The following is a 14,152-nucleotide window of genomic DNA, read 5'->3' as shown; positions in this document are numbered from 1 at the left end:
TGTAGCAGGGTTAATCATATCTATATCTTTTATTTAATAATAATAATACATGGATATTACAGCGGTGCTACATGAGCATCATACTATAGAGAAGCTTTCTACTTTTTTTATTCCACTCCATTATTCTAACAGCTACACATGCTTGTGTCACACTCTTCAGACTAGTTATTCATTTAAAATTCATGCACACTTCATATTAAATATGATGCATTAGCGCACATTAAACTCACAGCCGTATACAAAGCAGTCATTAGTAGTTAACAGCTGGGCGGATGTGTAGCGGCACAGCAGCGAGAAAAATGTCAAAACAGCTGCATAAGTTATGATTTTGACCCGATACTGGTGCTGCATAAGAGTCAAAGGATCACACTGGGATAATCGTGTAGCTGACTTGAGAAACATCCACCCAGTGTTTGTTGATACATGTCAGTCAGGGCTATAATTGACTGATTACACCACTATCAGTTAACACTGCCTACACAATTATGCCTCTGTGTGTAGTCCAGGGTTCGTTTATCATTAGCAGCAAAGGTTATTCTGAATGGGTCAGTTCATCAAACACTTCCCACCTCATCATTCATTTTAGATGTTTTTTTCCTAGCGTTATTTTAAAACTGCATTATCTAGAAAACCACTTTTTATGGTGAATTCCTGCTTCTCTGTGGAGGAGTGTAACCCAGGTTAATATAAAATGATGGATTACGAAAATAAACGTTTTATTTATGGCGTTATATTTAAGATTATAATAATAATAATATATATATATATATATATTTTTTTTTTAATGTGTTTGTTTTAAACACATTAAAACAAACACATTAAAACAAACCCGTCCTCTTCTGGCCACCTGTGCCTCAATTTTATCTCACAACTTAGACATCCACATTACTTACACTCTCATAACACACACATATATATATATATATATATAGGGCCTTGAAGGTGGGCACGTTAACGGCGTCCAGTAGACGGTATGTGTATTCAAACCTACCTCTGGCGCCGGTGCCCACCTCTCAATTTTAAATCCATGTAGACATTGAGGGTTCTCGGGAGGGGCCGTGCTAACACCTGCTGCTCTCTGGCAGCAGCACCATGCTCTCCCTTGTTTTAAATACACTTTAGAGCAACACGCAGCAACACTACACTTGAGCGGGAGGAGGGAGGTATGGGGTCTTAACACCCCCCCGTTCTCTGATAGCCATCGGGGCGGGGGGGCTGGGAAGAGATGCTGGCTGTCCGATTGGCCTCCCTGCTGCTGTGGAGCCTGGGGCGGTCTGCTTGCCTCCACCTCGGAGGGAAGGGTAACATCTCTTGGGTTTGAGTGCTGTTTCCCCCTCTGGGGGCGAGGATACCTGGACCCGGGGTATAGAGTATGTTTGGGGAGTGTGATTGTGTGTACATGTCCATTTACGTTTATTCCTACGTTGGGTGAGTGCTGAGTGTTTGTATATGTGTGCATGAGGGTGGGAATGGATGTCTGTGTCTGTGTGTGCCTGTTTGTCTGTGTCTATATGTCAGGTCGGGTCTTAGACTCCACCTCTCTGGGAACTCCCAGGCCCTCCAAGTGTGGAGGCCTATCTCCCCTCACCACACTCCCTGCCGGTGACTGATGTCCTCAGGGGTCGGTGCATTGTTGGTTCTTGGTGTCCGGGGCTGGGCGCTCAGGTATGTACCAGCTCACTCCCGGTGGCTACTTGGCGGGGCCTGGCGCCTGTTGCTCGGTCAGGCCTCTTCTGGGGCGCGGAGGGCCCTCGGGCCTCTGTGCCTGCGGCTCGGTTCACTCTGGCACAGCTGGCTGCCGCGGGCACGCCGGTGCAGCCCCCTCTAGCTTCTGCCCGGTGGCTACTGGGTGACCCCTCGTCTGGGGATCCTCAGCCCTTCCCATGAAGGTGGCACGGATGCCCCTTCGGTGGTCCTCCTTGGGCTCCTGCACTCTGGGGCCTCTGGATGTCTGGGGCCTGGATCTCCTCCATGCCTGCTTCATGCCCTGGGGGACAGGGCTATGGCTCTCTACATCCTCTTGCAGACCATTACATGGGGAAACCATTTGAATACAAGCGCGCCGATCCACACAGGTGTGCACATGGGTGTTCACTGTTCGTAGACTTAAATCACACCTTTCTTGGCTGCTACTTCAAAGCACATTGTGCGCTGTCTGTCCTGCGTGCTGCACAACAACATTCAATATTTAGTATTTACTGCTGTTTACACTTAGCTAGATTAATGCGATGGTGTTGTGTTTAGTATGTTGCTTTGGTTTTTTTGCTTGTTTTCTCTTCTTTTTCTCTCAACAGGTGATCCAGGAGATATATTTTTTCCCCCTTTCTCACTGTCCCTCTCCCCCTTCTATTTTTCTTTTCCTTCCTCTTTCTTTCTCCCTTTCCTATCCCTCACTCATGTCTGTCCCGTCTGTAACAACTGAAAATAAAATAAAATAAATAATAAAAACAAAGGTCGATCAAATGGACCAATACGGCAATGCCATGATGATCCATTTGGCAAAATAAATCCATTGGGTATCCTTGTTGGTCTTCAGACAACAATTCTAATGGCTAAAGAACCAAATGGGACAGGCAAAAAAAAAAAAAAAAAAGAATTGCATTTTTGCCCTGGCACCTTTTTAAGCCAATGTGGCGAACACCTTCATCTTAAACGCAAAACATCTGCAGTTCAAGACCAGAAAGAGACACAATCTCAGTTTCACAGGTTCACAAGCTAGGACCCTCCTTGTGCTGGCCCCCAGCTTGGATAAATGGGGGGGTGGGGTTGTGTCATAAAGGGTGTAAACGAGTTGTCCCTTCAGAAATAAGGAGCCAGCTACTTAGCTGATAGATATAGATAAGATAGATAAGTATAAGATGTGACAATATGATAATTGTGGAGCACTCAAATCACAGAAAAACAAATCAGTAACACGTTGCAGAGCAAACATTCGGACATTAGACACCAGCTTGTGGTAAAAGTTCTCATCCTCTTTCACCTCTGTTTCATCCTCTGACGCTCAAACAGCTGAGGTAAAATATTCAGGCTAGCATCCAGTTCTTTTGAATAAACCATCATGTTTTCTGTTCACTCTCAGTCGACTTTATTATATGCATTACACATAAAAGATATACCCTTGAAGTATCACTGACATAAGACACACAGAATATAATAAATGTTGCAGAGGCTGCTTGGTGTCGAGTGTGTGTCTGAATAAATGCGCAGCAGCATGCACGCTCAGCAAAACAACCCCGGGAACATGAAAGTTTAACAAAGCCGGTGCTTGCATTTAGGACACCAAAGCACCAAATGTCAAAGTCACGGATATTGCTTTGTGCAGTGTGACCACACAGAGTGCAATATGTGGTATATAATATATAACCATATAACCATATTGGTTATATGGTTTTTAGTAAAGCTTACATAAGGTTTAAATACAAAATTTTAAAAAATAAGAAAGGACAAAAGTGGCTTGGCACCAGATTTTTATAACATACATACAATACAAGATATTTATTATTGAACATTATACTTTTCACAGGAAAAAAATCTCTATCTATATACCTGATAGTCTTGCTGCTATTCCCACTGAGACAAAAAAAAACTTAAAAAGCTATTTTTGTGCAGAAACAATTGCATTTCTTGTGTTTCAGTGCATTAACACCCAGGCTCACTCAACTAATTTGAAATGACGGAAAAATGCCGTTTTTAAATAATGGATTCATTTATTGAAGAAAAAAGTTATCCAAACCTACATGGCCCTGTGCGATAAAGCGATTGCCCCCTAAACCTAATAACTGGTTTTGCCACCCCTAACAGGGAGAACTGTAATCAAGTGTTTGTGATAGAAGCCAATGAGTCTTTCAAATCACCGTGGAGGAATTTTGGCCCACTCCTCTTTGCAGAATTGTTTTAATTAAGACACATTGGAGGGTTTTTGAACATGAAGGTCATGCCAAAGCATCTCAGTCAGATTAAAATCCTAACGCTGACTGGGACGCTCAAAGACCTTCATTTTGGTTTTTTGGTTTTTTTGAGCCATTCAGAGGTCGACTGGCTTTTGTGTTTGTCCTGCTGCACAACTCAAGTCCACCTGAGCTTTAAGACATGAACAGAAGGCCAGAAATTCTCCTACAGGATTTTGAAAAAGATGAAAAAGAGTTTTCACATGACTGTATATGATCCTGTTAGAATAGAATAATATATTACATAATCTAACTAGACCACAGAGCAAAGTCTGCTTTCCACCCACCTTGTTGTTGTGACAGAGACTGGGTACTTTGATATACGAGATAGATTTCACACCTTCTGGGTGAATGAAGGGACGGCTATGTTAAGGTTAGGATGTGGACCCAAGTAACCTTGCCAAAAGTGAAAGGTCCCTGATGGGATGACCAGTCAAGCGTGCAGTCAGGCTGAGTGTCTGCTTTCTCTTCTCCCCACACACTGTCAGGTCAGTAAACTCTACTATTGTGCAATATCACCCTACATTTTTTCCAACCCTCTCCATTTCTGTAACATCAATACACACACACGCGCGTGCGTATACAAACACAGCCTAGAGTGCAAAATGGGATCTCTAATGCATCCACTGAAGTGGTTTTAGCTATCTGACTGCAACATGATACCAGCATGGCTTATAGTGTTATTATACTGCAGCTACTCTGTAGAGTCATGCTTTCGCCAATCTCTCTTCTTCTTTTTAGTTCAAAACATGAACATGAATATCTCAAAGATTAAATACTGGTATATCCACTGGTCCTCCTTACTATCAAAATGAATCAGAATCAGTCATTTGGTACATTAAAAAATGTTGAAGTGTGCACTCAAATGCCATATTTGAACTCATTTCTGGTATATAGTTATATTTCACAATAACAAAAGCATGTGGAAAAATGAAATTTTACCATGAATTCTTAGTCACAAAGATAAAGAAAAGGTTATATAATGCTAAAATTCCACAGCAATCATCCAGTGTTTGTCCAAAGTTTACACAGACGGAGATAAAATGACCCGGGTTTTACATTATGAACTGAAATTTTTGTTTTTGTAGTACAGTTTGTCATATTTACTCAATCCAGCGTGGAAGTTGAATGAAAATGTCATTTTTTTCCATTGTTGTGACTTTGATCTTGAAAAATATTCCATGTGGTTTATTTTACAGTGCTGTGAAACTGAAATAAGCATTATTCCGAATTATTGTCATTGAGTGACTTTTTTTTATTAGTGCTGGACTATATTATATTAATATATTATTAACTAGCCAGTTATCAGACATGTATTTGTCCCAAATTACAGACTGTGATTCATTCTGATGGTAAGAAAGATCAGTGAAGATGGTTTTGAGGTATTCATTCAATTCAATTCAATTTTGTTTATACAGCGCCAAATCACAACAACAGTCGCCTCAAGGCGCTTTATATTGTAAGGTAGACCCTACAATAATACAGAGAAAAACCCAACAATCATATGACCCCCTATGAGCAAGCGCTTTGGCGACAGTGGGAAAGAAAAACTCCCTTTTAACAGGAAGAAACCTCCAGAAGAACCAGGATCAGGGAGTGACGGCCATCTGCTGCGGCCGGTTGGGGTGAGAGAAGGAAGACAGGATAAAAGACACGTTCAAACACTTCCACAGCAAAAAAAAAAAAAAAAAAAAAAAAATTGAAAGGGGGTCTTTGGACCATTTTTCAAAACAAATATAACTTTAAAAGTATTTGATATATAAAGCTAAAAATTTCACAGCACTCATTATATATGTTCAATCTTTGCATCATAAACATTTTTATGCAAATCTGCAAACGTTTAAGCAGAAAATGTTCTCAAAATCGACAGATTTGAGATGGAATGACTAAAGCAAGGCCTCCGTTATCAGTTATTAAGGTTTTTTTTTTTGTCCGCTTGCTATGATGATGAGCATAAATGTTACTGTAACAAAAGCTTTCAGAGCAGTGCTTGAATTAAATCATTTTTAGGAACTAAACCTTTACTCCCTGAGTCTTCACTTGTATTGAAATGGTTCTCCAGATATTTCCAGAGGTTTGAATTCCACTTCTATGGAGAAGTACAGGAATTATGACCTAGTAAACACAGTATCCTGCATTTTCCATAATTTGCGTTATTACCACTCATTAAAGCCTGTTTCCCTGACAAACTCATACATATTCCACACCTGCAGGTTGTCATAAAGGTTTCCACAGCCCACGCTGAAATAAACTCATGACTCACTATGACATCACCTTAGCTATTGTCCCACACTTCATTCAGCTCCTGCAAGGCCACAGTAGACATTATACAGCTTTAGTCATTGGATAGCTGAGTCTATCTGAACATCTTGTACATAATCAATGCCGTGTCCTTTTAAAATCTTTGCCACTTTGTAATGCAGTGTTTCTTTTAATGGGCAGCACCCAAGCTTAGCCCAAGATTACTCCAATGATTTTCATTTTGAAAACTTTAGATGTGGAAACATAGCATGCTCTTCAAGCTCCGTACAGTCCAGCAGAGCCTTTTACTCTGAAACAAGCGCTCCTAGATGCTTTTCATCGCTCTGCATTTGTATTAGTGGAAGCTGCTCAGTACAAAGTAAGCATTGCCTAGCAACCAGGTGACCTTTCTTATTAGCTGTGTGTGAATGTGCATGTATGAGTGACTGTGATTGTAACAGGCAGGGAAATCCTCACATCAGGGTGGGGAAGCAAACCGGCATGCACTTAAATACAGCGCATGCATATCAGACTTGTGAATACACACACACACACACACAGATGTCTCTTATAGGAAGTGACATACACTTACAATTACCATTCAACACATGCACACACTGTAATTAAATATGAGAAAGATCACTCTCTGTCCTTAGTTTGCCTACAGGGAGAAAAAAAGAGTATGTCCACTAAGCAAACATCTAGCTGTCTCCCCTCTCTTGAGCACTGGCACACCCACTGCAGTCTTACTGCACATAAAATGCAGCACAGTGGGATGGGATGCCTTGCTTCAGGGCAAAGCATTAAACTGTTTAAGTGAACAGCAACACCCTATCGTATCCACAGCTGGACAAGGTTAGAGAGGAAAAGTAGTTTGGTGAAGAAGTGACAAAACAGGCACTGCGTACCTGTCAGGTCCATAGTAATTGGTTCAGGTGTGTCATCGCACAGCAGGGTCAATCTGGTCACCTTGACATTAGGACCAGAGGCGTCTGAAGAGGAGAAACAGTCCATTATTGCAGAATTCAAGTACCTGCTTGGCTTTTGTTTGTTCAGTTTTCATCTTTTCTTTTTTTCCTGATTGACTGAGCTCCACATCATGAACAGTAGCAGGGAAAATGAATAAGCTGGCCACATTAGATATCACTTATTTGATCTGTAATCAGAGGCTGGCCATTGCACTAATGCTGGAATATCAAAAGGCATCTTAAAATACAGTATCTAACATTTAGAAGCACTAGAAAAACGTCTTGTCCCAAGCTGGTATTTAGAAATAGTTTCGGTATTCAGCATACAGCTTCTCTTCGATGATAAAGTCATCTCCCCTCTTTGCTGCTTTTCCATTGTCTCATTATAGCCTTTCTTACAGAATTCAATGCTACTAAGCTGTAGATGAGGTGGTGCTGAGTTACAGCAGTGAGGGAGTCAGAGCTGTACTGATATCAGCTGCCATAACACTGGCTGCTGGGTTAGAGATGCTGAGACAAGCAGGTCCGTAGGAAGTGTGTGTGTGTGTGTGTGTGTGTGTGTGTGTGTGTGTGTGTGTGTGTGTGTGTGTGTGTGTGTGTGTGTGTGTGTGTGTGTGTGCAGGTTTGTGCATCACAAATTGTTGTTGTAAGTGGATAGTATTAAAGTATAAAGCTGCAGTAAGACTGGGCACCAGCGTGAATCATGAATCTTCCTCTTCCACGGCCAAAGAATAAACACACACCAACCTGCCATCATTGCTTCTGGCCCCAGCAGGGTCTGCTTGTACTTCACCAGACTTTCATCATCCTTGTCCAGCTCCTGAATCTCCTGCAGGGACTTTTGAGCTGGAGGGTTGTAGTTGAGATTTCGCTCATCATCTTCCTCCTCAATGGGCAAGTCATTCTTTTCAGCAATCAGACCTTTGAGAAAGAAAGAATATCATATTACAGATGCACATTTTCTTGCAGTTTGCAGGCTGGGTGGGACCAGTGTTTATATCATGTACATTTCCGCCCCACTTACTCACCGTCATCATCATGTCATTTTTTTTTTCATATTTAAATCATTAACACTAAAAATCTGTTTTTAAAAAGTGAATATTGTTACACTTCACACCTTTGGACTATTAATGTTTAGATGTGTTTACTTGCAGTTGCACTACATTAGCAGGATTAGCACAAACTAGCTGCTATATATTTTCTAGCTGAGTATTTCATCCATTTATTTTGGAAGCTTGTTTCTGCTACTAAAAAAACATTGCCATGTCAAAATTTTAACTTATTAGCTCACAATTTTGACTTTTAACCTCCTAGGACCTGGCGTCCACATATGTGGACATCGCATTTTGGGTTGTCTAAATTTTGTCTAAATTTGGCCTGATATCCACTTATGAGGACATTATACTGCCACTGTTCTATGAGAATTTAAAATCAGTGGCCTCTTATTTGGATCTCATTTTTCTCAGAAACAAAAATGAGTTAAAAAAAAATCAGGTAATTCTTTGTTTTTACATTCATCAGGTCCAAATCACCCCAAATAGCAAAGAGAAATTAAAAATGCGTGTCATGAAAGAGTTCGGGTCTTAGGAGGTTAAAATTATTTTGTTAATTTCAAGTTATTTTCCCAGAAAGTTTACATTAGTAAGTTGAAATTTTTACTTGTGGATGGGGAAAAATGTTTTTCCTTCTTTCAGTTGCAGAAACAAGCTTACATATAGCCCTTTATTTGTCTCATATTGTAGAGCATACTGTTCACATGCTATTCACATACTGAATAGCAACAAACAAACAGAGCAATGGTAGCGGTAGCAAGCTAAACACAATCTCAGTTGTGATTACAATTTTCAAAACTTGACACAGATGAGCACTTCTGAAACATTTGTAGTGTAAAACGCAATGCTGTCCATGGCAACACATCTAATCTGAAGAAACGCCTGGTCAAGTACAAAATAAATAAAAGCTAAAGGGTGTATTGTATTTGGTAACCTGGTAGCCAAATGTTAGCTAATGTTAAAATGCCTCCTTCCAACTTTTACGAAGTTGAACCCACAGCACATGATGATGAAGAAATGTTTATTCATGCACTGACATGTTCTCCAGGGAGTCTAATAAGCTGTTGTCAGAAATATGTGTGGTTAACATTTTTACATTAGCGGCACTGAAATTTCTTATTAGCATGCTAGTTACGCTAAACATGTTAACCATATGTGAGATAGTATGCCTAAAACCTAAGTATACAGTAAGCAATAGTTGTCTAAGATTACTCTTTAATACTGTTGTATGCAAACACTGTGACAATGGCATCAACATCACTGACGTTATCAGACAATATGGAATTACTTTGTAAGCAAAAATTTGCACTCTATCATTCTAAAACAAGTAAAGTACTAATAAACAAGTAATTAGTACTAAATTCCAAGTACTGGTACAGGTATCAAATGTGAAACGTACTCAGCCCTTAATTACCGTCCTACAAAATACCTTAGGTTTGACAAGCACCTGTATACTATCAAGAAGCCAATTATAACTGTCTGCCTGACAGTCATCTAATTGCAAGTAAGGAGAACAACCCTGTCAGCAACATTCATCTGCAGTAAATATTTCTGTTATATTTCTCAGGCAACACAGGCAGGATTGCTTCATGTCAGCTATATGATGCCTTTTACTCCACACAAGTCTGCTGGCTGCAGCCATCTGGAGTTTGATTTCATCAGGGATTTTGATTCAATACTGAAATTTACAGACATTCGATAATGTGTTCTGCAAGCCAAAATTTCATTTCAGCATCTCCATCTCATGTGCACCTCCAGAGAGCGATGCTTGCAGGCCGGAATAGTTATATAAATGAAAGGATGTGACCAGATAATGTCACATACATGTCAGCACTGGCTCATATTTACAGGGATGTACAAAATGTCTAAAACAGGTTGTAGAATTTTGTACATTAGATATCAATTAATTATTTTTTTTAAGTTTAGTTTATTTTTACATAGGGACAAGTGTGTTATATGAACCAGGCAACACCCCACAACAAAACTAGATTGCCTGTCACTAGTTAGGTATTTAAAACAATGTTTCAGTTTAATTTTAAAATTTTCAATTATCCCAATCAGGCTCCGGGTTTGAAGGCAAAAAATTCCACATGCAAATACTCTGAACACAGAATATTGTTTGACAAACAAGAGGCAACTTGCCTTTACAACTACTGTATCATGCTACTAGTTACTAAGCCCAGAACTTTCACAGGTCCCTGAGCTCATTTATGTATAAACATTTATGTATAAACTTTTGATTAGTGAATGTGATAAAATGATCAGAACTTAAAAGTTTCTAAAGCACTTTGCACCCTTTTTCACTCTTGTTAATGCAGGTGAATCATCAGAGTGGGCCCTAATGAACTGATTTCATGTAGCTCCTGGGCAAAGCAGTGTGCAGGTTGTGAAACTTTTCTGGGCTGAGAAGGGCAAGAAAAGTCCCGATGGCATTATGGGCCTGTTGTCAGTCATTGATGACTACAAGCCTGTAGTTCTTAAATCTCCTATATCAGTGCATACAAATCTGAATGTGTTCCAGCTTGCCTGTAGGTCAGGCAGGATTTTCATGATGTATTGGGCACTCTACTAAATATGATTCTGGCACATTTAGAGGGTGCAAAAACCTTTGCACCCTTTTTTAATTTAATTTTTCTTCAGCTTATATTTCTATTTGAGACCTGTGAGGATTCATATCATTGATCTTGACTTGATATGTTGGTTATAGCGTGTGATGGTTGATGGCATTTTATCCAATCTTCTCCAATCTTCTTTCCTCCACTGGACCACCACAGGAACATGTTCTTTTGATGATTTTGTTTGTGCTCTATACTAATGAGTGCCAAAGCCAGGTACCATATTCTTAAGTAAGGAGTGCAAGTTGTCCTTCTTGGACTTATCAAAAACTATGGAGATGATCGTGGATTTTAGGAGGAAGCCTTTGACCATCTCCCCTGTGGTGATAAAGGATACATGTGTAGAGTCTGAACTGATTATAAGCTGGACTTTGAGCTTCAGGTGGATGCTGTAGCCTGCTAGTGCATATACTTTTCATCACAAGCTTTTCGGTTTTCATGTCAACAGCACTTTTATGAGACATTCTTTGGTCGCAGGTCACTAAACCTAAAAAACAAAAACAGACTTCAAGCTACGTACAATGTGCAGCAATCTTGCAGATGTGACCCTGAAAGACCTTCCTTGCCTGTGCAAGGTTAGTACACTGACTGCCTGATGAGTGCACTGAATTTATTTATGTTCTGCTAGTAATTGTGACTAAAGGGTTGCCCAGAGATTGAGTGTGTTGCTCACTAACAACTACTTTTGATCATAAGGTGATTGCACAGGTTGCCTGATAGAGGCAACCTGGCAAACAGTTCCAGTTTGATTTGGACTGACTGCAGTCGCTCTCAGAGATTGTTGAAGGTTTCCACATAATTGCTGCCTAAGTTATAAATGCAGACAGATTGCCAACCTATTGCCATCAGTCTGAATGAGTCTTTGTCAGTGAGCACATCTTGGGGGAATTGGCTCAGTTTTCTGCCAGCTGGTAATAATCTGGTTATGTTCCTGTAGAGCAGGAAGGTTGCTGAGTACAAATGTAATAGTTAAATGTGAATTTCTGTCCATGTAGAGAGCAATCGATGTGTGATTTTCAATGATTTATTTCAGTAAATTGCTCTATAATCAGAAACACGCTGCATTTAATGGCAAACTTGAGCCCATTCAATGACAGACTGATAGCAAACTGACTTCATCTTATGGCAACATTAATGACAGGTTTTAGTGACAGTGTTGGTGTATTTGATCTCATTTTGCAGCAAATAAATAACTGAACTGACATAATTTTTATTGGATACTCAGATATTGGCAGTTGGCATAATTTGCAGTTGAAGAAAATGGTTTAAATTACAATCGCAGTCATATCGCATAGTCAGTGAAGTATTCTGATAAGATTGATCATATTGCTGGGTGCCTGTTTAGTCCCACTTCTACAAGCCCCTCCTTATCAAAGGATTTAAGTTGCCTCTGTGTGGCTGCAGATAACATATGCCAAAGTGCAAATATATACAAATATACTCAAAAACCTATACATGCAGCTGACATCTGTCTTTTGAATGAATCGCTGTATTCTTCATGTTGCATTGCCTTTTTATTGCATTTTGTTTGATGGTTATGTGATTTCTGCTGATTGTACAAAAAAATTAATTTCCCCTTTAGATTGATACAACTATCCTTGATCCTTTGTAACCACTTTACAAAGAATAATGTAGCTTTGAAGATAATAAAACATTTTCTCATTAATGGACAAACGTTATATTCATGCTGCTTATATTTCATCACAGCCCATCAGTCATATTGGACATGCTGGAATAAAATCTCACTCTCTTTTTTTTAAAAATTACATTTTATGATTGAAGTTAGCAGCACATTCTTTCTAACTTCCACCACACACACACACACAGACACACAAACATATTGAGACAGAAGAAAGATAATTTCTTACATAAAGACATAACACAGAGACAGATGCACAATGCATACCTCTAGACCCCAATTATATGTAGAAGAGAAAACGCACACAAACTGTGCCACGCACATCTATTTAGTGCCCAGTAACAGCCCCGTGTAATAACCTCTGGTTCTGTTTTTACTGTTCATAATGAGATGACACAGTGTACATCACCCCAGAGCTGTGTGTAGAGGTAATTGGATGATACGGGGGAGTACACAAACGCACTTGCTTACACACAAAACACAGAGATGCACACAAACCGAGCGGTACCTGTGCATTGTCCTTTTGAATGTCTGTTACTTACAGTAGCACCCCACCCAGTCAGGGCCAAACACGGCTGCTTTCACCTATTACCATGGCAACACTTTCAACTCTGCTTTCAGTGACATCATCCTTAAAGTGCATCTGTTTTACATGACCAGATATAAAGCAAGAGAGCCATCGTGAATCAGCTTTAATACTGCACATATGTTTGTAAAACTAGATTTTTAATGGTTATATTCTTTTCCTAAACCCATGTTAAGTAAGGTTATTGCTAGACAGCTAATTCCCTATCATCACTTACCACACTAATGTTAATTGTTCTGGAGCACTAAAAGCAATGATCTTGACTTGACACATGATTTTTTCATTTGTAGTTAGTCATCATTGTTTAATTAAGCGAGTAAGTAATAAGCCATCCATTTGCTGTACCCACTTATCCTTTTAACAGTGTCACAGGGGGCTGGAGGCAATCCCAGTTGACACTGAATGAGTGGACAGACAGCCAGTCAATCACAGGTCTGACACACACACACACACTCACACACACACACACACACACACAGACAAAGAACCGGTCATGTTTATATTGACAGGGAAAATTAAACTGCAAAGACAACCCACGCAGGGACGAGAACAACATAAGTTTACACACACAGGCCGCTGTTGGCCTATTGGCTTGTAATGAGGCTAGAAACAGCTGCCACACAGCACCACAGGTGACTTTAGGCACATCAAAACATTTTATCTAATGTGCCACTAAAAATTCAGTCATTACACTTTTCATCGTAAGAAAGTTTACTCACAAGGTCAAACTCAAGAGTAACTGCCGTGCTTTTAAATAACTGGCAATATCAATTAGTACAATTTCTTACTTCCCAAAACCGCCAAGAGCTTATCCTGGATTTTAACATTAAATATGCATATACTGTGAAGCATTATAGACTAGCATAGCAACAGCCGCCAACACTAACACAGAAGTGGAGTTCTCAAAACTGCAGTTCCTTAAATGTCTATTTCAGGCTGAAGTCAGACTCCCATGTTAAGATGCCCAACCTTGGAAAAAAACTTAACAAGCACAGCCTAGTCCAATACCAGATTTGGATTAAATTACCTTGGTTCTTTTTATATAACACTGCCTTTTAAAATGTGCTAAGGCCTGAAGATATGCATTATTAGGGACATGGCCTC

The 14,152-nt window shown here is 39.8% G+C and overlaps 1 protein-coding gene across 1 annotated transcript in view; it reads right to left on the bottom strand.

Moving 5' to 3' along the window:
- arhgdig (Rho GDP dissociation inhibitor (GDI) gamma) overlaps positions 1–14,152 on the bottom strand; it is a 35,060-nt gene that overhangs the window by 10,838 nt on the left and 10,070 nt on the right. Inside the window, exons 2-3 of the mRNA XM_085157281.1 lie at positions 7,904–8,077; positions 7,097–7,180 (exon numbers count right to left, since the gene is read on the bottom strand). Coding sequence (XP_085013407.1) covers positions 7,097–7,180; positions 7,904–8,077 — 258 coding nt within the window. The remainder of the gene's footprint in view (positions 1–7,096; positions 7,181–7,903; positions 8,078–14,152) is intronic.

Source organism: Neolamprologus multifasciatus, chromosome 4 (genome assembly GCF_963576455.1).
Source record: "Neolamprologus multifasciatus chromosome 4, fNeoMul1.2, whole genome shotgun sequence".
Lineage (NCBI taxonomy): Eukaryota > Metazoa > Chordata > Actinopteri > Cichliformes > Cichlidae > Neolamprologus > Neolamprologus multifasciatus.
Note: the sequence above shows the minus strand (reverse complement) of the source record. Positions and strands in the feature narration are given on the sequence as shown.